Genomic DNA, 25,303 nt, shown 5'->3' with positions numbered 1-25,303 from the left:
CACTGACGCTGCGCAGCTGCTGAGACGTCGGAGGTAAATTTAAATACAAGATTTAAATCTCCCAGGGTGGTGCGGGTACCGGAGCAGGAAACCGAAGGCAGGGCTGCTGTCGGGGTCTGGGAGCGGAGGTAAGCGGCAAGGGTAAACATGGAGCGGCAGCGCCCTCCTACCATGCTTACCTCGCTTACCGGGTTGGACCGGCCCTGGCAGCCCTCATAAGTGCCGTGGTCAGCACTGACCCCGGATATTCAATGCTGGGCCAGTTCCAGTGACTGGCATTGAATATCTGGGGGGTTTTTGTACGTCTCTAACTTAACCGGCTAAGCAAATATTTAGCACTGGCTGGTTAAGTTAATAGTGGGCAAAGATAGGACTGCTATTTATGCGGTTCAATTTGCCCACTAAACTTAGCTGGCCAGCACTGAATATTCATAGATAGTCGGCTTTATCTTGCTAACCACAAATAATCAGCAGAGATAACTGGCAATCTCCTGCTGAATATTAGCGGTCAGCCTGGTAAAGGCCAGGAGCCATTCTTGGCCAGTTAAATAGTGCTAATATCGGGGTGATAGAATACTGAAAACATGGAGTAAGTGGGTGCATTATTACTGACTTGCACTAATATTCTCTAGTGGCTTTGGTGTACAGATTTCCCATTATAGAATACTAGCTTAGTGCTTAGATTTTTGGCGCCTAACTTTTCACACTTGTTATAGAATTGTGCTCTCATAGGCGATGATCAGAAGCCCCGCACTGTTCCAAACAGCACTGTAAAAATAGCACCAGAACAGCATGGGGCTATAATGCCCCTATGATCAAAGCTAATAGCATGCAAAGTTATGCACACTATTAGCTCTGATCATAGGGGTATTTCTGCGGGAGGATTGTGCCTGGGCATGCACCAAACGCACAATCCTCACGCAGAAGTTGTTTGACCGGATCGGACCGGTCAAACAGCAGAAGAGGTTTGACAGGTTTGGAATTTTCTCCCGGACCTGTCATACTTAAGCCCACCCACCACCACAACACAACATAAGAACACAAGAGTAGCCATACTGGGTCAGACCAATGGTCCATCTAGCCCAGTATCCTGTTTTCCAAACAGTGGCCAAGCCAGGTCACAAGTACCTAGCAGAAACCCCCCAAAATACCCTGGTGGTCCAGTGAGACTGCTAGCTTCCCTCTTCCCCCTCCCCCACCGCCACATCAAACAAAAATGCCCTGGTTGTCCAGTGGGACTGGTATCTAGCTAGCTAGCCCACCCTGCCTCCCCCAGCTGCCTACCTCTCTGTAGTAGTAGCTGGAGGATGGAGGGACTAGCACTCCCTCCCTCCTCTTCGGGTGCATTCCCAAAATGGTGGCATTCTGCCCTGCCTGGTGCATCCTAGGATGCTCTGGGTAGGGTTTAACTTCCATATAAGGGCTAAGCCCCACCTGGCGCATCCCAGGATACACCGGGAAGGGCGGAACACTGCCATTTTGAGAAGGCACCTGAGGAGGAGGGAGAGAGTGCTAGTCTCTCCCTCCTCTAACTACTACTATGGAGAGGTAGGAGGGAGGGTGGGCTAGCTAGATAGCAGTCCCACTGCACCACCAGGGTGTTTTTGTTCGTTGTGGAAGGGGGGAAGCTAGTGGTCCCACTGGACCTCCAGGTCTTGTGCTTGGAGGGGGGCAAGCTTAGGTTTGACAGGTCCGGGAGAAAATCCTGTCAAACCTTTTCAGTGGGTCTCCCTCATTCCTCCCTTGCTGGCAAACCCTAGCGCCAGATCCAAGTTTGCGTAAGGTTTGCAACAGTAGCAGCACCCTTGTTTGGCGCACTGCCAGCTGATCATGAGGAAGGCATGTGGGAGACCCTTATTTGCATGCATTTGCATGTAATTAGCATTCAGAGCCGGCAAGCGCGTTACACACGCTCGCCAGCTCTGATCATCGGGTGGGAGCAAACACAGGCGCTAGTATGGCGCTCTTGGCCTCTAGCTCCCGTGTTTGCTTCTGATCATCAGCCCATCAGCATAGTCACAGACAAAAGTCATCCAAGCTCTGCAGCAGAAAAGGGAAAGCCAAGAAAGAAAACTAAAACTTGGAGCTTATATTGTGTTGGTAAGAGCTATTTAACTGAGGCTGTTAATGACATTCTCCCTTCCCCCCTCAGCTTTCAGAGTCTGCTCAGGAGATGAGATCAATACAGCCACAAGGGCTCTCAAGCATGAACAATTTGATTATATAAGACTGACTGATTAAAAATAGATAGTTTCACTACATTGAAAGCACTATAGAACTTGAAAAGCAATTCCAAACTATGCTTTAATATATAGTTTGAGAACTATGAATTTGCAACAAACACTTAAAGCAAAAATTATCTCTAATTACCACTGGCACAATTTGACAAAGATGTCTGTTGTTACAGTGTTCCAGTAAGTCTTTCCTCTCGAGGTTGGACTCTTGGCAAAGAGGGCAGTTAAAAGTGGGTCGTGTTCTACAAGAGAAAAAAATTAAGCAATGGTCAGCAAAGAGAGAAGGAGGAGGGTGAGTAAGATAACTGAGCAGCTACTTTCTTTCTTTGAATTTATTGTGGCAACAAGTTCCTCAGGATTCCAATGTTGCCCTCTCAAATTCAAATTCTATTAAATTTTCATTTTGGAAATCCCATAAACCCAAGGCATTATTGTTATGTTTTGAACAGTCAAAATAACAAAATTACAATTATTTCATGAAAATATGAATTTGGGAGCTGAATACTACTTGTCAGAAATTTTGGAGAATGATACAGGGACAAAGTTTGTCCCCGTCCCCACAGACTCTGTCCCCATATCTGCCCTGTCCCCTTGGGCTCTGACCCTGCAGGCTCTATCCCCATCCCTGCCTCTGTCCCTGTGGGCTCTGTCCTCATCTGCACAAGCCTCGAACACTTGTGAATTTGGAAAGTTTTGGGTGAACAGTGGCCACGATCTGCACATTACAGGTAGCATATGCTTCTTACTACACTTGGAGGGGCATTTTCGAAAGAAACGTCTAAGTTTGGATTTGGATATCTTTGTAAAAGATCCAAATCTGGAGGCGGGGAAAAGCGTGTTTTCGAAAAAAGATGGACGTCCATCTTTTATTTCAAAAATACTGTCAGAGATGTCCAAATGCAAGGACGTCCTTAATTTGGATGTCCCTAGATTTGGACATCCTTGGATTGGGACGTCTTTGACTTTCGGCGATTTTCAAAACCAAAGACGTCCAAGTCAAAAACATCCAAATGCAAGCCATTTGGACATGGGAGGAGCCAGCATTTGCAGTGCACCGGTCCCCCTGACATGCCAGGACACCAACCAGGCACCGTAGGGGGCACTGCAGTGGACTTCATAAAATGCTCCCAGGAACATAGCTCCCTTACCTTGTGAGCTGAGCCCCCCAAAACCCACTACCCACAACAGTACACCACTACCATAGCCCTTACAGGTGAAGGGGGCACCTATATGTGGGTATAGTGGGTGTCTGGTGGGTTTTGGAGGGCTCGCTGTTTCCTCCACAAATGTAACAGGTAGGGGGGGTATGGGCCTGGGTCCGCCTGTCTGAAGTGCACTGCAGTACCCACTAAAACTGCTCCTGGGACCTGCATGCTCTGTCATGGACCTGAGTATGACATCTGAGGCTGGCACAAAATATTTTTAAAGATGTTTTTGAGGGTGGGAGGGGGTTAGTGACCACAGGGGGAGTAACAGGAGGTCATCCCTGATTCCCTCCGGTGGTCATCTGGTCATTTCGAGCATCTTTTTGTGCCTTACTCATTAAAAAAAACACGTCCGGGTGAAAAAGTTTTACTTTAGGACGTCTTTGCTTTTTTCAATTATGGCTCAAAGACATTCAAGTCTTAGGCATTCCCAAGTCCCGCCTTCACCACGCCTACAACACGCCCCCTTGAAATTTGGACGTCCTTGTGACGGACTGCAGTTGGACACGTCCAAAATCGGGTTTCGATTATACCGATTTGGACGTCCCTGGGAGATGGACGTCCATGTTCCGATTTATGTCGAAAGATGGACGTCCATCTCTTTCGAAAATGAGCCTACATATTTATTTATTTATCACATTTGTATCCCACATTTTCCCACTGATTGCAGGCTCAAAGTGGCTTACAATAAAACTATAGTAAAGTTACAATGCAAGTAGTACAATTTTGCAAATTGAGAGCAAGATAGGAATAACAATTGAACAGCAATAGGTATTGAGAGTGAGATAGGATTAACAATTAATCAGTAATAAATAAAGAAGATAATAATAATGTGTAATTAGTGTCCATTGGATCATATAATAGTAAGGGATAATTCTGATTGTGTTGAACCTAGGGAATTTCTTAAACAGTACTGATTTCAATGATTTCCTAAAGTTTAGGTAGTTCTGGGTAGATTTTACTGATTTGGGTAAGGCATTCGTTGAGTGCCAATGTAAGTGAAGTATCACTTCTGTTGTTACCATGGGTACATTTACTCCACAAATAATCTTAACGTATGGTAAAGAACATTTTGTGTGGTAACTGCTGGAGACATACTGGGGACACTTTCCCCCAGTGGTTACCACATAACTTTGCATTTACTGTGCATTAAGTGTGTTATGTGCATAAACTTAGCACACGTAAAAAAAAAAACCTACTTTAGTTAAATAGAAAGATTTCACCTACAACTTGTTTGCTAATCCTTATTTCCACATAGCCCAAAGTCAATTTTTGTCTTTGACTGGCTTAGCCAACACACCACTACCAAGGAGTTGGTAAAGGGAACTAGAGGCAGCAGGAGGCCTCTGGAGGGAAGGGGGGTCGTCTGGTCCTGGAAAAGAAGGGGTAGGATTCAGAAGAAACTCCAAAATCTCAGTCAAGGAGAGCAGGTATCCTAGGGTGAGAGGGACATATGCATGAGTTTGAGACTTGTCTTCATCTGTTCAGAGGTACTTGACAGGTGTTTGAAGAGAAAATAGAGATTTTCTCTATTGGAGAAGACCTCAGGACATTGGGAGCTGAGCAGCCTAGGAGGTGGGGGTTCTCTACTTAGAGAACTATGACTTTTAATAATATTTTACATTTGTATTGTCTATTAATTTGCAACCTGTTCAATTATTTAAAAATTTTAAGTAAACTCTATTGGTCAGAACGAAACCTGAACTAGACTGTATATTTTTGAGAGTGGAAACAATTAGAGTGGGTGATTCCATAGATCAACAGCCTCCCTTTCCCCACCATAACTCGTCCTTCATCCCAGAGTTCTGACTCCAGTGGAAAAAGAGAGATCTTCCCTGAAGTATGTCACCCTGGTCTCAACACAGAGTTAGCATACCTAGACCTTGGGGATTACACACAGCACTATGCCCCTTCAGAGTGCTATATGGAAATTAAATTTGATCAGATATGGATCACTAAGAATTGCATAACTAACCACAAAAATAGGAGAAAATATGTAACAGAATGCTTACCGTCTATTCTCTTGTAATGAGCCAAACACAGACTCTTCGTTTGTGCTATCAGATGTTTCAGTACCATTACTAAAAACATTTATGGTCAAATATATAAGAAGAGAGACATAGAAAAACAATATTAGCACAAAATAAGCTAGTGATCATTTCCTACAACAGGAAATTAATTTCCCTAATAAATATTGAATAAATAAATATTGAGAAAGTTGTCAAAGAAACAGAACTAAAATTTAAAAGGACAAATTTCAACCCCCGATTTAAGAAAAAAAACTTTAGAATCTAACCAGGCAAAAGTGCCTTTCTGGTTTGATACTGATTTTGTTACATTTGTACCCCGTACTTTCCCACTCATGGCAGGCTCAATGTGGCTTACATGGGGCAATGGAGGGTTAAGTGACTTGCCCAGAGTCACAAGGAGCTGCCTGTGCCTGAAGTGGGAATTGAACTCAGTTCCTCAGGACCAAAGTCCACCACCCTAACCACTAGGCCACTCCTCCACATAGTTCATTAGCAAAATGTCTTTGAAATCATATCCCTCAGCTACTTATAGCATCCTTCTTGGACAAAGTAACTGAAGATGATGATGTCCATTTATCTTCTCCTTCAACAGCATCAAGAAAGAGCTGATGTCAATAACTGATTCTGTCTCTGGAAAGAAGGTAAATACAAGCAGGAACTGAGGACTGACAATTTGATCTGGTTTACTAAGAAACTTTTTTTCCCTTTGTTTTTTGAGAAATAACATCCAGCCAGTAAAGAGACTCCACCTGACCTGCTATTTGAGTTAATTTTGTGGTATGGAATTGCAGTGGCGTACCAAGGGGGGGGGGGGCGGTCCGCCCCAGGTGCACGCCGCTGGGGGGGTGCCGCAGCGCGCGCCTGTCTGCTCCCAGTTTGCTATGCTCGCTAAATTCTCTCGTTTGCTTCAGCTCCCTCCTTCTGCCTCGGAACAGGTTACTTCCTGTTCCGGGGCAGAGGGAGGGAGCTGCAGCGAACAAGAGAATTTAGCGAGTGTAGCGAACTGGAAGCAGACAGGCACACGCTGTGGCACCCCCTCCCCCCCCCAGCGCGTGCAATTTCACGGGGGGGGGGGGGCGCATCGGCGATCCGCCCCGGGTGCCATCGAGGGTAGGAATGCCACTGTGCAATTGCATGAGATCAATAAGCAGCATAATCTTATACAGCATATCCTTAATCAGTGATATACAACAGATACATGAGAAGAGGAGCAAGCTTTACAGCAGTGGTTCACAAACCTGGTTCCGGAGGCACCCCAGCCAGTCAGATTTTCAGGATATCCATAATGAATATTCATGAGAGAAATTTGCATGCAGTGAAGGCAGTCCAATATCCTGAAATCCTGACTGGCTGGGGTGCCTCCAGGACCAAGTTTGGGAATCACTGCTCTACAGCCTACAAAAACTGCAGGATCTGTACTCATTCCACTTTTTAAATCTTCATTTAGAAAAAACAGTATTAGGTGTGTGTGTGTGGGGGGGGGGGGGGGGTCACTTGTAGTTTATAAGAGCATTGCATAAAAGATGACATATTGTGTAGTAAAACCACCACAATGCACCCTCTGTGAATAGATAAAGGAATATTCTGCTTCTAATCTAATCTGCCTGTAGTGCAAAGTCATGGAGGCTGGACATGCCTATCAGTGGTGGGCAGGACCAGTTTTAGACATGCTGGAATCCTCCCCCTCCCCTGATATCCCTACCTGCCATTGCTACCATGCGGTCTGGGCATTTCTTACCCTTCTCCCCACATGGCCCGTCTCCCTCCTTTCTTTCCCCTCACCTTCCTAGTCTTCTTTAAAATTTATTTCCCTTCTCAGACAGGTCCCAGCATGGCAGCCATCCTCACAAACTGCCTGCAGCTGCCCTGAAACTTTCCCTCTGCCGCAATCTGCCCAGGCGGAAACAGGAAGTTGCATCAGGGGGGTGTATCGTGGCATAGGAAAAGCTTCGTGGCAGCCGCAGGCAGCTTGTGAGGATAGCTGCCGCACTGGGACCCCTCTGAGAAGGGAAGTGATTTTTAAAGAAGATCGGGAAGGTGAGGTAAAGGGAGAAGGAGATGGACTGTGGTGGGGAGAAGGGGAAGAAATGCCCTGACTGTGGGCCCTCCTGGAGCTTTGAGGCCCAGGACAGCTGCCCTGTTTGCCCCCTACCCCCCAACGCCGGCCCTGGTCATGGGTCATGGAGTGTCTCCTTCATTGCTTTTGGAGGAAGCAAATAGCCCTGCATCAAGGGGCCAGGTATCTTCTTGCGCATTCATTAGGAGTCTGGAAATGGATGAAAGGCTGCAGGAACCCATGGGGCACAGATGCAACCTGGTAAGCAGCCTTCCTGACAGGGCCGGTCAAACCCAGTAAGCGCGGTAAGCGCCGCAGGGGGGCGCCTGCCTTCAAAGGCGTCGTTGCGGCGCCATACCGCACCGCCCTTCGTGCTTTAAATCTTTAATTTACCTCCGTTCCAGCAGCCGCATCATTTGAAAGCCCTGTCCCCTCTCTAGCCTTCCCTCCCTTCATGAGTTCATTCCGCAGTCCTGCCTTCTGACGTCATTTCCTCGAGGGCGGCGGGGGATGGGGGCGAAGAAGAATCGCTGGACAGGGGCAGGGTGGGAGAAGAGAGAAAGGAGATGCTGGGGGGGCGGGGGCGCGCGGGTGCCGGAGGGGGGGCACGCGGGCGCCAACTCATAGTCTGCAGGGGGCGCCAGAGACCCTAGGACTGGCCCTGCTTCCTGATGACTGTCTTGGTCATAAAATTCACAAGGAATGCTGTTTCCCAAAGCAGCTAGACTTCAACTCACAGCTACTAGCTGGAAAAGAGGAGTGGAGAAGCGAAGTGTAAGGAATTCAGCCAAATCTGAAGGCTAACAGGAGCAGTCAAACATGTTTTTTCATCAGGGAGGTGAGAGGGATTCATAATTCCCTGGATTTTATATATGGCAGCCAAATTGCATGCACAACATAATTGTTTAACAAGCCAATCAGCGCTGATAATTGGCCACTAACAATCAATTATCAGCACTAATTGGACTAATTAGAATTTATGCATGCAACTTTCTAAGCGTATTCTCTAAAGTGGTGCATGTAAATTCTAATGCACGGATCTCAAAAGGGGGTGTGGCCATGGGAGGGGCATGGGTGGATCATGGACATTCCTAACAATTACATACACTGTTATAAAATATGCCCAATCTGCACCTAAGTTAGGGGCGGGCATTTACACCAGGTTTTAGTTGACACAATTGGTCGTGCCTAAATTTTAGTCACGGGAATGGACACTACATAAATTCCATAAATTGTGCCTAACTTAAGATGAGGTTTATAGAATGGGATTTTTTGCGCCAATTTTTTAGATGCCATGTATAGAATCTGGTTCCATGTGCATCTCATCTCTAAACTGAGATGCCAAGGACAGGGCATCCTAAACACCAAATCCAGGGGCTGTGTTGAACCTGTATCATTTGAGAGGAGAGAAAATTATGAAGGACTTCTTTTATTAAGATGTTTTAGGCACTACCACGCACCTAACAGCACAAAATGGAGTACCAAGGGACACTGCGGTAACTTGGAAATCTGAGTGTGCTAACCGCGCACTAAATAATTTTTCTAAATTTTTTGAGGGGGCATGTGAGGGATAGAGTGGGCATTCCTGTGGCAATACATCTACATGATCATTCGCTAACTGGTTAGCGCACGGATACCACAGGAACCCTCACTGCGTACAAAATGGGTGGCAGTAAGTGCTCACGCGGTAATTTTAAAAAATGGCCACGAGCTAATGCCAACATTAGCCCAAGGCCATTAACACACAAAATAGAAAAAAGCCACTTTTATAGCCAGGGTAAAAATGGCGCTAGCATGCAGGAAAGATCTGCGTAAGGTCGCACTAAGGCCACTTTCTGCTGCAGCTTAGTAAAATGACCCCTAATTTTTTGTGTCCAAACAGAAGGCATCTAGGGCTTCTTTTACTAAGCTGTGCTAATGGATTTAGGACCCCTTTTACAAAGGTGCACTAATGTTTTTAGCCCATAGGAATATTATAGACATCTACACAGTTAGCACACGCTAATTTTTAGTGCACGCTAAAAACTCTAGCACACCTTTGTAAAAGACCCCTTAGTGCACACTAATGATTAAGGTGCACTAAATGCTAAAAACCCATTTTTATTCCTATGGGCTTCTTAGCATTTAGACGGGCTAATTGTTAGCGTGCGCTAAAGCCAATAGTGCACCTTAGTAAAAGGACCCCATCGTGAGGGAGTTTTGGAATTTATGTATAACTATTCATGAGTACAGGACACTTATTGTGCTCACTTGGGGTATGAGAGATCAGGAATTGTGTATTGTGTTGAGAGTATTTTGCATAAACTAATAAAGAAGTCTGAAGCTCACAGTCCAGGACCCACGTGGTGCAGAAAAACCTGCAAAAATAAGAATTTCCTGACAATTTTTTATTGACCTTACTTTTTTAGTTATTTTTTATTGTTTTATTCTGTTTTTGTGCTGAAACTACTTGATTTTGGAGATCATCAATAAAGGTGTTTTAGATAAAAATACCTTTGGTGTCTTCTTGAGACATTAGAAGGTGAGGTTTTGCCTCACCTGGTCTGCCAGGACTCCTTATTCTGTTGCACTGGTATAATCTCTGCTGTGTTTTCCCCATTGTTTAAACTGCCAGTGCCCCCCCCCCCTTTTTTCTTTCAGGTAAGACTTCTGGGGTTACCTTTCCCTCTTATTGACAGGCAGGGCACAGTTGTTTAGCATAGAATAAATAATTGCTTTTATGCAATGTGTACTGTAGTTTTGAAACATTTCAATAAAATTGAAAACAAAAGTCGTAGAATTCCTGGTCACCAACCTGTTGCCTACAGAGTCCTGGTAGAGCTGTAGTTTTGGATGTTCTGGGACAATGCCAAATTCTTCTTGGTATTTCTTACAGTACTTGTAGTGACGTCTCATCATGTACAATTTAACCTGCAATCAAATCCCTAGATGTATTATTCATTACTTAGTAGACAAGTTTCATGGCATAATACTCTCCTACCTTGCTCTTTGTGTAGTATCTATATTTGTTGTACCTGTGAAATGAGTGCAGCTGGGACATTGCTTACACAGGTCCCGGCCTGATATTCAACCTGGGGCCCTCATAAGCTAAGTAGGTGAATTTAGAACAGCTTTTGAGCTACCTCAAATTCACCTACTTAGCTTATGCAGACCTTGGCTGAATATCACCGGCACCTACATAAGCCCCAGCTCCTCTCCAACACCGCCCCCTGGCCTGCCCCTGAGCAGCTCACTTTTTTGGGAGTGGCCGGTCAGAGGCGATATTCAGTGGCACTGTCTGGTTTAGTGCCACTGAATATTGGCGGTTGGGCGGGAACAGATGATTTAAGCAGGCCCCTTTGTTTCTCTGTTGCTCTCTTTTCACCCTGCTGGCTGCTAGCTGTGTTACAGATCTGTTCACAACCTCAAGGGTCCTTTTACTAAGGTGTGCTGAAAAATGGCCTGCAGTAGTGTAGATGCGTGTTTTGGGCACGCACAGAATTATTTTTTAGCGCACCTAAAAAAAATGGCTTTTTAAAATTTTTGCCAAAAATGGACGTGCAGCAAAATGAAAATTGCCGCACATCCATTTTGGGTCTGAGACCTTACTGCAAGCCATTGACCTAGCGGTAAGGTCTCACGCAGTAACCAGGCAGTAATGGTCTACGCGCATCAAATTCCACTTGATGCGCATAGCTGCTGCGTGTCAGAAAATAAAAAATATTTTTCAAATGTGCGTAGCGGAAATGCGCCAAAATTGAAATTACCGCAAGGGCCACATGGTAACCAGGCGGTAACTCTAAATTGGCGACCCTTGGGGCTTAGTTAAAAGGGCCTCTCAGTTTCATTGAGACCAACAGATATTACAAGGAGAAGGTTTTGATTCTGCTACTAAACTTCATTTGCCACTCTTACTGCACCTTTGTTCACATTACCTCCTGTGAATGTTGCTTTTGGAAGTGGAATTTGTGCGAGACATTGGTGAATGTTAGAGGGTAACGTTTGCCTTTTTACGGATGACACGAAGATAGTCAATAGAGTGGATACCCCGGAAGGAGTAGAAAACATGAGAAGAGATCTCCAAAAATTAGAAGAATGGTCAAAGGTCTGGCAGTTAAAATTTAATTCTAAATAAACTTAGGGTTCTAATTTTTCTATTTGGTATCAAATAGAAGCTAGTGTTTAGCTAGTTTAGCGACACTGTGGCTGTTTTCAGCTCCAGTTTTGAATGATTGTTTTTTAAGTGCATTCATCTGTCATTAGCCTTTTTAAAGACTCCTGATGCAGGCCTGATAGGCCGAAACACAGCTGTGTCGAGTCTCATTCACCCACCTCCTTATTTTAATTTTTATATTTTTTATTTCATGTTCAATAAACTTGGTCTTATTGTATTTACATTAGAAGTGTTGTCTTCTTGAATTTTTTGAGTCATCTTCGCTGTTTTGTTTGTCATCTGATTTTTGCGAAGACTGGTTTCTTCTGTTTTTTGCATCGTTCATCTTGTTACAAATCCCTTTTAGAATGGGGAGGGAATGTATCGTCTATTCTCATTCAGAACAGTGATTCATATATGATTGGGGGACAGTTGCCCCCAAGGGATTAAATAAAGAAATAGATTGGATAGCCTGAAAGAACTGACTGTGTGATGGTCCAACCAACATCGGTTGTTATCAATGGAGGATATTTAAATATAGCTCTATGGAGCATGCGCCAGCATCCTGGCTGCAGGGAGAGTTTGGGCATTTGATCTACCCCCTGGATGAGCCGAATAGAAGCTTTATTGATTGTTAAAGTTACAAGAAGTTAGATTTGTAGGTTGCAGAGAATGAATGGCTATGAAGTTAAAGAAGAGCTATTAGCATGATGTTTTTTGTTTTGTAGCTTGTTCTCCTGAAGACGCCACTTGGCGAAATGTAGTTCCATGTTGGGAACAAGAGTGTTGGGAACAAGAGCACAGACTTTAAACACGGATCGCACTGTTTCAACTTTCATGATACCAGCAGCACTACACAACCGGACACCTGCTTTGAGATAAGTGTTTGAGACAAGCAATATGGCATCATACAGACTGTAGACTTTAGAAATCATTTGAGATAAGCGATATTTGATATGACATCATACAGACTGTAGATTTTGGAAGTCGTTTGATATACCAACTGGAAATGTGATTGATCATTACAATAAGAAGATATATACAAGGCAGGAAGAGAGGGACCTAGTGCTATGATGGTATGAGGGTGGAGTGCTATATGCTGGTACCGTGTTAAGTGGCAGTCTGGCATTTCAAATACACTGAGCACCATAAACATTTAAAATACAAATTTAAAAAATACAAAATATTATTGAAATAAGTTTGTCTAGTATGAAATTTGAGAAGTCAAAATGTAATGCCAAGAAGTACAGAGTGATGCACCTGGAGTGCAGAAATGATGTACCAGATAGGAAGAGAGAGATTGATAAGCACAGCTCAGGAGAGGGACCTTGGGGTAATGGTGCCCAAGGATCTCAAAGTGATGAAACAATGCGACAAGGCGGTGGCTGCGGCCAGAAGGATGCTAGGCTGCATAGAGAGGGGTATAACCACCAGAAGAAAGGTGTTGATGTCCCTGTACAAGTCATTGGTGAGACCCCACTTGGAGTATTGTGTTCAGTTTTGGAGGCCGTATCTTGATAAGGATGTAAAAAGACTTGAAGCGGACTTTGCACTGCAAGACATACGAGGAGAGACTTGAGAACCTGAATATGTATGCCCTGGAGGAAAGGAGAGACAGGGTGATAGGATACAGACATTTGAATATTTGAAAGGTATTAATTTACAAACAAACCTTTTCCAGAGACGGGAAGGTGGTAGAATTAGAGGACATGAATTGAGGTGAAGGGGGGAGGGGCTCAGGAATAATGTCAGGAAGTATTTTTTCACGGAGAGGGTGGTAGATACCTGGAATGCCCTCCTGTGGGAGGTGGTGCAGATGAAAACGGTAATGGAATTCAAAAATGCATGGGATAAACACAAAGGAATCCTGTATAGAAGGCATGAAACCAAACAAACTTAGTATTTATTTATTTTATTTTTGTTACATTTGTACCCCGCGCTTTCCCACTCATGGCAGGCTCAATGTGGCTTACATGGGGCAATAGTGATTAGATGGCAACACCAGTAATTGGGAAATGAAGCCAGCACTGGACAGTCTTCTGCAGTCTGTGCCCTGATCGTCAGGGCCGGTCTTAGGGCGAGGCGACCGAGGCGGCCGCATAGGGCCCCGCGCTCAAGGGGGCCCCGCGCGGCACGCCTGGGGTCGCCCCGCCTGCTGCTCCCACCCCCGACGATCGATCGCTGTAATGTAATAAACTTGAGAAGCGCCGAGTAGCAGGCAGAGCCTCGCGTCTGCCCTGCTAAAAATCTCCTGCACGTCGTGGCCGGCCTTCCCGCATTAAGTCCCGCCCTCCTTTGAGGTAATAGGCTCTTCCCGCATTAAGTCCCGCCCTCCTCTGAGGTAATAGCCTATTACCTCAGAGGAGGGCGGGACTTAATGCGGGAAGAGCCTATTACCTCAGAGGAGGGCGGGACTTAATGCAGGAAGGCCAGCCCGACCACGTGCAGGAGATTTTTAGCAGGGCAGACATGAGGCTCTGCCTGCTACTTGGCGCTTCTCAAGTTTTTTTTTTTAAGTTAGTGGGTGCAGCAGGGGAAAAGAGTTGGTAGGTGGGTCGGGTCAGGGGGGGGGACTCAGATGTGAGAAGGGTGTGGGATGGGGGTTCTCAGTTGGGGGGAGGGGGTAAGGGGGACTCAGATGTGAGAAGGGTGTGGGATGGGGGTTCTCAGTTGGGGGAAGGGGGTAAGGGGGACTCAGATGGGAGAAGGGTGTGGGATGGGGGTTCTCATTTGGGGGGAGGGGGCTGGAACTGGGGTTTGAGAAGGGGCCATATGGGAAATGGGGGCCATGCATGGGGCTGGTGGGAAAATGGGGCATGCGTGGGTCAGGTGGGAGAATGGTTCTGGGGCTGAAAAGGGGGGGGCTCTATTACAAGACATGTGGATGAAGGGGGCTGGAACTGGGGGCTGAAAAGGAGGGTAGGTGGGATAAGGGGTCTAGTACTGGGACTGGATGCTGAAAAGGGCAGGGGCTGAAACTGTGGGTACTGGGGGCTGAAAAGGAGATAGGGAGAAGTGGCTGGGGCTGAAGCTTGGACTGGTGAGAGAAAAGGGCTGGGGAGGGGTTGAAACTGGGGGCTGAAAAGGGGACAGGGAGGAGTGGCTGGGGGCTGAAGCTCGGGACTGGTGGGAGAAAAGGGCTGGGGCTGAAACGGGGGACTGGTGGGATAGTGGGGCTGAAAAAAAGGGGCAGAGAGAGGGGCAGATCCTGGATGGAAGGGGGAGCGAGAGGGAGGGCAGACCCGGATGGATGGGAAAGGGAGGGTAAATGGTGGATTGAAGGGGCAGAGAGAAAGGGCAGACAGTGGATGGAAGGGATAGAAAGGGCAGACAGTGAATGGAAGGGGCAGAGATAGATGTGCACGGAAGGGGCAGGGAGAGAGGGCAGACATTGGATGAAGGGGACAGCAGAGAGGGCAGACACTGGATGGCAGAGAGAGAGCGAAGACAGATGCTGGATGGAAGGAAGACAGTGAAAAGAAGATGAGGAAAGCAGAAACCAGAGACGACAAACTGTAAATAAAATATATATTTTTATTTTTTTGCTTTAGGATATAGTATTGTAGCTGTGCTAATAAATGTTTATAATAGAACATGTAAATAAGGTAATCTTTTTATTGGACTAATTTTAATACATTTTGACAAACTTTCAGAGAACAAAGCCCTCTTCCTCAGGTCAGGATAGGATACTGTAACAGCTCTATACTGTATTGACCTGAGGACGGAGGTTTTGGCCTCTGAAAGCTAAATGTATTAGTCCAATAAAATGCTATTATTTTATTTTCTATATTTGTTTTATTTCTATTTGTTAATTTGTAAAGTGGTGATTGGTATTTGTTAGGTTTTTTTTCAAATTTACATCTGTTGTCTTTATATTTTGCACAGTACTAGGGCACATTTTCTGTTTCTGTGGTGTTGTATTGTATGCAGAGTCTGGCATCTTGGGGGTTCAGTTTAATTTTTGTCTAAATAGAAAGTTTAAATATTACTACTTATTCTATAGTGGATTAGGGTGTATCTGTGTTTGTGAAAAAGACATGGTTTTCAGTTGGCATTGACTGTGTAGGATCGACAAGCCCTGGAGCTGGGGGCCTTGGAGCTCGGAGGGAGGGGTGGCCGGCTCTGGAGCTAGGGTGGGGGTGGAGCTAGGGTGGGGCGGAGTTAGGGTGGGGCAGGGCTAGGGTGGGGCCCTGTCAAATTGGTCTGCATAGGGCCCCGTACTTGCTAAAACCGGCCCTGCTGATCGTGGCTATACAGATTTAGCTTCTGTAACTGGAGAACAAGGCCAGTGCTGGGCAGACTTCTACAGTCTGTGCCTTGAAAATGGCAAGGAGTACGAGTTTATCTTGTTGGGCAGACCGGATGGACTGTACAGATCTTTATCTACCGTCATCTACTATGTTACTATGTTAGAAGACTTAATCAAGAAATATAAGCAAACAGGATTTAGTTTTCCTCTTCTGAACAAAGGCAGTTTGTATACTTAGTCAAGGACAGAGCATGTGCAAAGAGGAATGATATATGTGTCAAGAAGAATGTGTTTTGGAAGGAGATAAGGTAGGAATTTGTTCTAATTAACAGAAGCTCATAGAAGTTTTGTCAGTTTACTCTCTTATATTAAATTTGTAGTTCCCTTTCTTGTATCTGGAATCTTGTTGTAAACCACTTTGGTTTTTGTTTGAAAAGCAGTATATCAAGCTATTGCAATAAACATAGTAAATAGCATGGATGAGCAGACTGGATAGGCCATATGGTTGTTATCTGCCTACATTTTTCTGTGTTTCTATGTAAAGATCAAATTACATGAAAGTTTTGTGGCAGACATCTCTGCTAGTAATAGATACCTCTCATACTGAGCACCTTCAGTGGATCCTCACCACCTCAGATATTTACTAGTTTAAGTTGAGTTGTGGGGGCACCAGTGGGGGGACGGACCAAGAGAACATTTCAAGCCTACCCATTTTTTCTATAGGGCCTCCCATAATTTGTCATCTGGCTACACTACAGTTTCAAGATGGCTGAAAGTTTATCTTACATGCTAAAGTTATATTACAACCAGCAAAAAAAAAAAAAGACTTCATAAATTTATGAGGAATCTGTAAGGCATATTAATCCATCAGAAATATAAATAAGGACACTGTGAAATTAAGCTTGCTAAAATTTGTGCAGAGACTAGCCTGTGGCCTGCACAAGTGTGAGGTCCACCTGCAACAGAAAGACTGGACCGAACTGATAAAGATGATCTGCAAATTTGTATATTTCTTGATTATTTCCCGCATTGCTGTGTTAACTGATCTTACTTTTTTGAAATATTGTAAGACTTTTACTTACACTGTCAAGGCTTTCCATTCATAAGTATATAAGTATTGCCATACTGGGAAAGACCAAAGGTCCATCGAGCCCAGCATCCTGTTTCCAACAGTGGCCAAACCAGGCCACAAATACCTGGCAAGATCCCAAAAATGTACAAAACATTTTATACTGCTTATCCCAGAAATAGTGGATTTTCCCAAAGTCCATTTAATAACGGTCTAGGACTTTTCCTTTAGGAAGCCATCCAAACCTTTATTAAACTCCGCTAAGCTAACCGCCTTTACCACATTCTCTGGCAACGAATTCCAGAGTTTAATTACATGTTGAGTGAAGAAACATTTTCTCTGATTCGTTTTAAATTTACTACATTGTAGCTTCATCACATGCCCCCTAGTCCAAGTATTTTTGGAAAGCATGAACAGACGCTTCACATCTACCCGTTCAACTCCACTCATTATTTTATAGACCTCTATCATATCTCCCCCTCAGCCACTTTTTCTCCAAGCTGAAGAGCCCTAGCCACTTTAGCCTTTCCTCATAGGGAAGATGTCCCATCCCCTTTATCATTTTCGTTGCCCTTCTCTGCACCTTTTCTAATTCCACTATATCTTTTTTGAGATGCGGCGACCAGAATTGAACACAATATTCGAGGTGCGGTCGCACCATGGAGCGATACAAAGGCATTATAACATCTTCATTTTTGTTTTCCATTCCTTTCCTAATAATACCTAACATTCTATTTGCTTTCTTAGCCGCAGCAGCACACTGAGCAGAAGGTTTCAACGTATCATCAACAACGACACCTAGATCCCTTTCTTGGTCCGTGACTCCTAACGTGGAACCTTGCATGACGTAGCTATAATTCGGGTTGCTCTTTCCCCCATGCATCACTTTGCACTTGCTCACATTAAACATCATCTGCCAGTCTCCCAGTCTCGTAAGGTCCTCTTGTAATTTTTCACAATCCTCCCTCCAAAGAACCACAGGACCAGTGACTCCCACAACCAGGAGACTAGGTGTATGTAAGGGTACATCAGTGCAAGTCTCCACTAGAACCTCACTAAGAAACACCTTTCTGAATACTTTGCACTGATATGCCAAGGACTTTAATCAGACTGTTTAATGGATTTTCACCCACATAATTCATTACCAGGAAAGTAGAGTTTTTACAGAATAGCAATTCTCAAAACATTATTGCTGCAAATGATAACTTGCCTACAAATGTACCAGAGCTTTATATGTAAGACTGAACAATGGAGCCTTTTGAGTTTGGCTCTCTTGAAACTAGGATCTTTTTCTATCTTCTTGTTATTTATTAGGAGCTTATTTTCCTTAGTGCTGGAAAAATATTGCCTTGGAATTATTGCCAAGCTGTGAAACTGAAAGAGAGTGACAAGACAGTCACAAGAAATATATAATTTAATGAATGTTGAAAGACCAATGTAAATCCATCCTGCTTTGAACCTTGCACCTGTTCTTATTTTGCTCACTTCAGGAGTTCTCTCTCTGTTCTCCCCTTTTGTCCACCTAAAGTGAGATCTAGTGTAAGTGCAGTGAAGAAAAGAGTAACCCGCACATCTGGGCTAGAGAGCCATGGCTGTAGAAAAAATGTTTTGCTAACATAGGGTTTTGCTAATATAGGGTTAATCATTCTTACAATTTTTAAAATAAATGTAGACCCTCTGAAATGTAGACTCTCTGACCTTGTGTATTACAAGTAGAACTAAATGTTTCTAGATATGCGTTGGGAGTCAGGCAAAGCTGACTAATAGTCTAAATGTAACATGTTAGAAATGTAATTGTGATGACAGACACACAGAAGCTGTTTGTGAGCTGCACGTAGGCCTTGTAGAAAAAGACGTACAAGAGCAGAGGGGAGGAATTTTAGGTCAGACAATCTTTTGACTGATGTTGAATTTTTGTCTCTCTTGCAGGAAACCAATAAACATTTTTGAGGTTAAACCTGCTTGATCCTTTGGAGATCCGTGAGTATATTTGGTTAAATTCTTCTAACAATGGCTAATGAGTAAAATCTTATCACTTTCCGAATCCAGAAGCAGAAGTTCCTGGATTAGGAGTGGATTCCTGAATTTGAAGATATAGGGGCTCATTTTCAAAAGAGAAAAATATCTCAAAAATGGCATAAAGTGGCATATGCACATTTTTCGCTGAAAAACATCCAAATCGTGATTTTTGAAACTCAGATTTGAGATGTTTTCTCTGGAGGGCATGTAGGGGTGTGTTGGGGCGGGATTTGGGCATTCCCAAAACTTGGACATTTTTCTGCCATAGTGGAACAAAGCAAAAATGTCCGGGGCTAAAAGTTAGACATTTTGGTCTAGACCTGTTTCAATCACACCTAAGTCACAAAAAAAGTGTCCTAAATGATGAGATAACCACTGGAAGGATTAAGGCATGACCCCCCCCCCCCCATAAAGATGTACATACAAGCCTCTATGACAGCTTCAGATGTTATAGCCAGTCCTATTACAGCAACAAGCAGGTCCCTGGAGTAACCTAGTGGTTAGTTCAGTGGACCGTAGAGAAGGGGACCTAGGCCTATATCCCACTCTAACTGGTACACTTGTGGTAGAAAATGTGAACCTTCCAAAACCCACCAAAAACCTACTGTACCCACATATAGGTGACACCTGCATCCATAAGGGTTATTGTAGTGGTGTAAGTTGGGTACACTATGTTTTGGTGAGTTTTAGAGGGCTCACAATACAATATAAGGGGGAAATGGTGAGATATGTACCTGGGACCTTTTATGTGAAGTCCACTGCCCCCTAAGGTGCCCCATTGCTCTGCTGTAATGTCTTTGTGGTCACTCTGCTAACAATGCTGCCCCCCCTCCATATATCCCAATGGCTTGTTTTTGTGTGTTTTTCCCTTGGATTTTTTTTTTTTTTTTTTTTTGCAAAAATGGTCCTAAAAGATAGATGAACTAAGCACAAAAATAAAAAATTGGATGTTTTCTGGTTTAAAAGTGGTCATATTCACTACTGGATTTCTGGACATTTTTTGCAAAATGTCCAAAATCAGATTTAGACATCATATCAAAAATGACCCTCATAACATATTCTAGCATGGCCTCCAAGAACTTGAGAGCACTGCCTGAAAATAAATAGAGATTCAGCCTCTATTGGTCAAAGCTTTACTGTCAGGTGGGGGGGACCCAAAGTCCAACATAATCATGTTTCGCCTACCAAGGCACTATATTAAAGGGGACGGTCCTTGGAACAGCCTTGGTAGGCAAACATGGTCTGACAGATATTTGATACAGCCCTAAAATGAGTATATTCACTTATTATTATAAAGATTAATTTAAGAAAAATTGAAGTTCAATGGTGAAAAGACATGGAAACTGAATTTTTAAGTTAGGTTAAAAATAATATCTGTTTTATTGAAAGAAACAAGTACTTTGAACCTAGTTGGAAAAAGCAACTTGACCATGGGTTAATAATCGTAGAAAATGTAAGTGGATAAGTGTTAAGCAATTTCCTTTATTATTTCTTGTATAAACTTATCTCCTGAGATATATGGATTAGCCCTCTCCTATATGGTGGTCTAATATAAGAGGGGAAAAAGATTTCTTTAAGTATATTGAATTCAATATTTCTTGCTATCATGTAATCTGTTTTTCCGTTTCAAGTATTAAGCTTCTAAAATTTGAAATTCAAATAAACAAAATATAAAAAAAAATATTATCTGTTAACTGATGAGGAAATTAGTGTTATAAATCTTGCAGCACTGAGATTGGGGAGTTGTCAAGTTACACCGCTGAGGTTATCAGATTTAGCTATATATAAAGAACAGTTGAATCTGGGACAGAATTTTGTATTTGATTGTTAATGGCAGCTTGTTATTTTCAGATCAAATAGTTACCTGTTTTCCACAGCACCTGCAGGCAATGGAGAATCTCTTCAATTTATTCTCCATATCAATGTCCCTTTTGGGCACAACTCTCTCTTTCCTATTCAAAGGTCCTCGGCAAAAAGGGCAGTGGGCTGCTCCAGCCTTCACTGCTGCCAGGAAGCATCTCCTGCAAAACCTGCAGCAAAAGTCAGGGAGAAAGCAAGAGGATTAAAGTAAGCTCTCTCTATTTGAGTCATAGGAGCCAGCTCTGTGGGTGCTGTGGGTGCTTGAGCACCCCCAATATTGAGAAAATTCCATGTATGTGGAAGGTATTATTTCCATTGGGCTTAGCACCCCCAATAATTTTGAAAAGTTGGCTCCTATGATTTGAGTACCTTGAGTTTGACAGAGAAATTCCTCTATGTGAGGTCAACAATAAGCACCAAGTACAAAAAAAGCACCAAGGGAGGACGTATAGATGGAGAAAAGGAGAGGTCCTAGAACAGATCCTTGAGGTACACCAACTGACAGCGGGATAGAGGAAGAGGAGGAACCACCAGAGTATACAGTAAAAGTACGCTGTGAGAAATAAGAACAGAACCAGGAGAGAGCAGAATTCCGAAATCCGAAATTTACCATCCATCTAGAATTCCGAAATCCAAAATTTACCATCCATCTAGAACTTTAAGATCACAGGGAAAGTGTATTTAGATGTTTTCTCATTTCACCAGGTCCATCTGGAGGAAGATCATTTGCAAATGTTTTTTGTATAGCAGGACCAACAATGTGGAACAATCACCCTCTAGAATTAGACTTCTTTGTTCATGTTTAAGAGGTAGCTAAAAGCATATTTATTTTGAGAGGCATTTTCTGAAAAAAATTAATTGAAAGAAGTGGGCAGATAAATGTATGATATTTTGTAGGATGTAATGATTTGTATTTTATGCTGTAATTTTTGGTTTAGAGTTATTTTTTGTACATTTTTATGATTTATATATGTTCTTTTGTAACTCACTTATGGGTCAGATAATGCAGGATATTAATTTGATAAATAAACAAATAAATAAGTTCTCCACCTGAACAGCATTAACGTAAGTAAGTTAACTATTCCTTTTCTATCCCAGTACAAGGTGATCCCTGCCCCTGAGAGAGGTGCTTCTCAGGAATAACAAGCAGTTTGCTGCCTGATAGATGTCGCCAGTTTAAATAGGCATTCAAACTTGCTATGTATTCACATCATCTGTTTTCCTGAGAAAAGATAGTTTCTAGGTTACCAGGAGTTCTGTGCATGAAAAGAAGCAACAGCTGAAGGATGTTCAGGACCTTCCTAAGACATTGATGTAGTACATTAAAAATTGCAAACACCTAATCTGATTTTGTGCCTTATTTATTTTATTTTGCAGAACTTGATTCTTCCTACAGGACCCGAGTCAGTGTATTTACAACTATAAGATTCAAGGAGCCACAATCTGATGTTTAATAATCATTACTAATCCTGTTTTTATATCTGGTATTGGCACACCCACAGAGGAAACATCTGGATTTATAGAGGGGATTCTTAAAGTGGGCAGTACCACCTGTACCACCAATTTTGTACACCTTTAGTGTACAAAACAAACAGCTTCATACAAGACACCACAGACTTTCTGAACAAATTGGAAAACATCAAGCAGCTACCACTAGGTGCTCTTCTGGTCACAATGGATATAGAATCTCTATGCAGCAACATTCCCCATGCAGACGTCATAGACGCATGTGACAAATTCCTAAAAACATTCACCCTGTACCACCAATACACACCAGAAACTATTAGAAAATTAATCAAATTTATTCTAACTCACAGCTATTTCCTCTGCAATCTTGCCTTAACTCTCTGTCTCAATAGTTGTCTCTCCACTGGATGGTTCTCAACCCCTTTAAAACAACTGAATTTGGATTTCTGGCTTACTTTCAATCCCATCTATTCCACTTGATTTGTTCAATATTCAAATTTCCACTGTAAATTCTTTCTGGTACTTTGGGATTATTTTTGAATCTAAATTGTCTTTTGACCTTCAGATCGCACAAGTTTTTAAAAAAGGTTTCTATTGGATGAGACATATTTGCTCCATTAAGTGGTTCCTTCGATTCCCTGCTCCTCACACCCTGACTTCATTATCACCTGTATTGATTATTGTAACACAGTTTATTGTGGTGTTTCTGCTTTTCTTATTTGTTGACTTCAAACACTTGACAATTCTGCTGCCTGCTTTCTATATAATGCTAAGTGTTTGGATCATGTTTTTCCTCTCCGCTTTCAACTACATTGGTTACCTCTCTATTATCAATGTTAGTTCATGATTCTTTGTCTTACTGATAGGGTTTTACATTTGGGCTCCCCGGTATACCTTTCCTCTGTCACCATTCCTTAAACCCCTTCATGTTCTTTGCATTCCTTGGATTCACATCGCCTCGTTCTTCCGTCTCCAAAAAATGCGCACTATGATTCCACCCATGGCTCAACCTATTTCTTTTTAGCACCTTATAATTTGCCTCCTTACCTTCATTCTGAATTGTCTTTTATTATATTTAAGGCCCTTTTAAAGTCACAATTTTTCAAACAGGCAAGGAATAAATTTGTTTTGGCTGCTCATCAAAAGTTTCAACATTATTGGTAAAGTGCCTCATACTTGTGTCTTCTCCTCCACTGAAAGTGACTCTGGTTTGGCTTCCTCTCCTCCCCTCCCCCAAAGAAAATCCCATAAAACAAAAATCAAATGGTTCCCCTAAAGCTATATGAATCAAAAATGCATATCCATACTGTAGTAAAAGAAAGAAATCAGTTACTCACACATGATTGCAGGATATGGTTCTCACAGGGGCTTGTAAAACTTCCTGACAGATTGGACAGTCAAAGTCATCATCAAGCACAGAAATTGAGGAAGAGGAGAATGCTTGGTCAGCCATTATTGCAGTGCCTAGCTATAGTTACTTAATTTTTGCAATCTATTTTAATGTTTTGCCAACAGCTTGATTCCTTTGAACGGGGTTCCAATTTTTCCCTTTGATGCAGTTTTACAACACTTGCTTGTGCTGAATTCGACTTAAAATCACCTGTAAACAAAAATGGAAGACATAAAGAAGGGGGGAAAAAACAGAAAAGTCAATGAGTGTATCCAATAGCAAGAACTATGGAATTAGACATCATTAGCAAGGTGGTCAATATTTTTTTTTCAGTTTACTTCTACCAACTTTCAGTATCATGCTGGGCTCGGTCTATAAAGATAGAGTCTTGAGGAAGGTTAAATCCATTTGCTTGATCGAAGCTTTAGCAAAGTAGAAGAAAAACACAACTAAAAGACACCTGACTAGAGAGTTCATTTTAGAAGGCCTGCCTGGCTTTCACACCTGTAAATCATGGCGTCTACACATGTAAATTGACCAGCACCTACAAGGGGGAGAATTATCAATGTAAGCTACCATTAAGATTGTTATTTTACTGTTAATCCTAGTTATTAGTAACTAGGTTTCATTGAATAAAATGGGACCAGTCCTAAAATAGCATGAGTTAGTGGTAGGAGTTAGGGGCACAGGTATCAACATAGGCTGCCATTAAAGGGGGAAGTTATCAACCTGGGCTACTATTATGCCAGGTTATTTTACTGTTAACCGGGTTATTAGTAAATAGGTCCATTGCATAAAATGGGGCCTGTGCTAAAATAGCATGAGCTATACTAAAAGAACCCATCTTAACAGTAGCCCACATTGATAACTTCCTTCCTAAAATGTGTCATTTCACCATTAACTTGTGCTATTTTAGCACAGGTCCTATTTAATGCAGTGAGACCTAATTACTATTGGGCTCATTTTCAAAGCACAGCTTTCCAAAGTTTATGGAACTTTGGAAGGCTAAGTGCTTTGAAAATATGCCTCCAACTGAGATTAACAGTAAAATATCAAATTTTAACAGTAGCCTGTGGCGAAACTAGGGATTTTCATGCTTTGTGATTTGTAATACTGCCCTATAGCACTTTTCTTCCCTTCAGTGTATTTCCTTTATTTGGCCAGCAGGTGGTGTCTCTCCTCTCCATTATTGCTGTAGCAGAGGTCTGTTTTCTTTATAGCTTACCTTCCCAAAGAAAAGAGAAAAACCCCTGAGGGGAAAGTAATCTGCAGTGCCATTGGCCAAACACCCTTAGTGCTAATGCTCTGTGCCCTGATTGTTCTTGAAGCCAAAGACCTAGCCCAGAATATGCTAGAACTCAGATTCAGTTTGAAGTGTGGAGGGAGTAGACCTCTGCACTGAGGCCCTGTTCAACTCCTGTGAGCAGTTTTTTCCTGATCTCCCCAGGTACTACTTGGGTAGCAAAAAAAAAAAAAAAAAAAGTGTTTTGTTAGCTTTAATACTGAGTCCTTGTTATTTTACCTGTTTCCATTTGCTGTTTACCACTTTTACTGTTCACTGTTCTACTTTTTGATAATACATCTATTCGTTT

At 42.9% G+C, this 25,303-nt stretch overlaps 1 protein-coding gene across 1 annotated transcript in view; it reads right to left on the bottom strand.

The window, feature by feature from the left end:
* LOC115459072 (E3 ubiquitin-protein ligase RNF138-like) overlaps window positions 1-23,774 on the bottom strand; it is a 51,888-nt gene extending 28,114 nt beyond the window's left edge. Inside the window, exons 1-5 of the mRNA XM_030188968.1 lie at window positions 23,659-23,774; window positions 20,859-21,024; window positions 10,320-10,435; window positions 5,452-5,520; window positions 2,371-2,476 (exon numbers count right to left, since the gene is read on the bottom strand). Of these exons, the coding sequence (XP_030044828.1) occupies window positions 2,371-2,476; window positions 5,452-5,520; window positions 10,320-10,435; window positions 20,859-21,024; window positions 23,659-23,774 (573 nt within the window). The remainder of the gene's footprint in view (window positions 1-2,370; window positions 2,477-5,451; window positions 5,521-10,319; window positions 10,436-20,858; window positions 21,025-23,658) is intronic.
* Window positions 23,775-25,303: the final 1,529 nt, after the last annotated feature.

The sequence above is a fragment of the Microcaecilia unicolor genome, chromosome 1 (genome assembly GCF_901765095.1).
Source record: "Microcaecilia unicolor chromosome 1, aMicUni1.1, whole genome shotgun sequence".
Classification (NCBI taxonomy): Eukaryota; Metazoa; Chordata; class Amphibia; order Gymnophiona; family Siphonopidae; genus Microcaecilia; species Microcaecilia unicolor.
The sequence above is the reverse complement of the archived record's forward strand: the minus strand, read 5'-3'. Positions and strand labels throughout refer to the sequence as shown.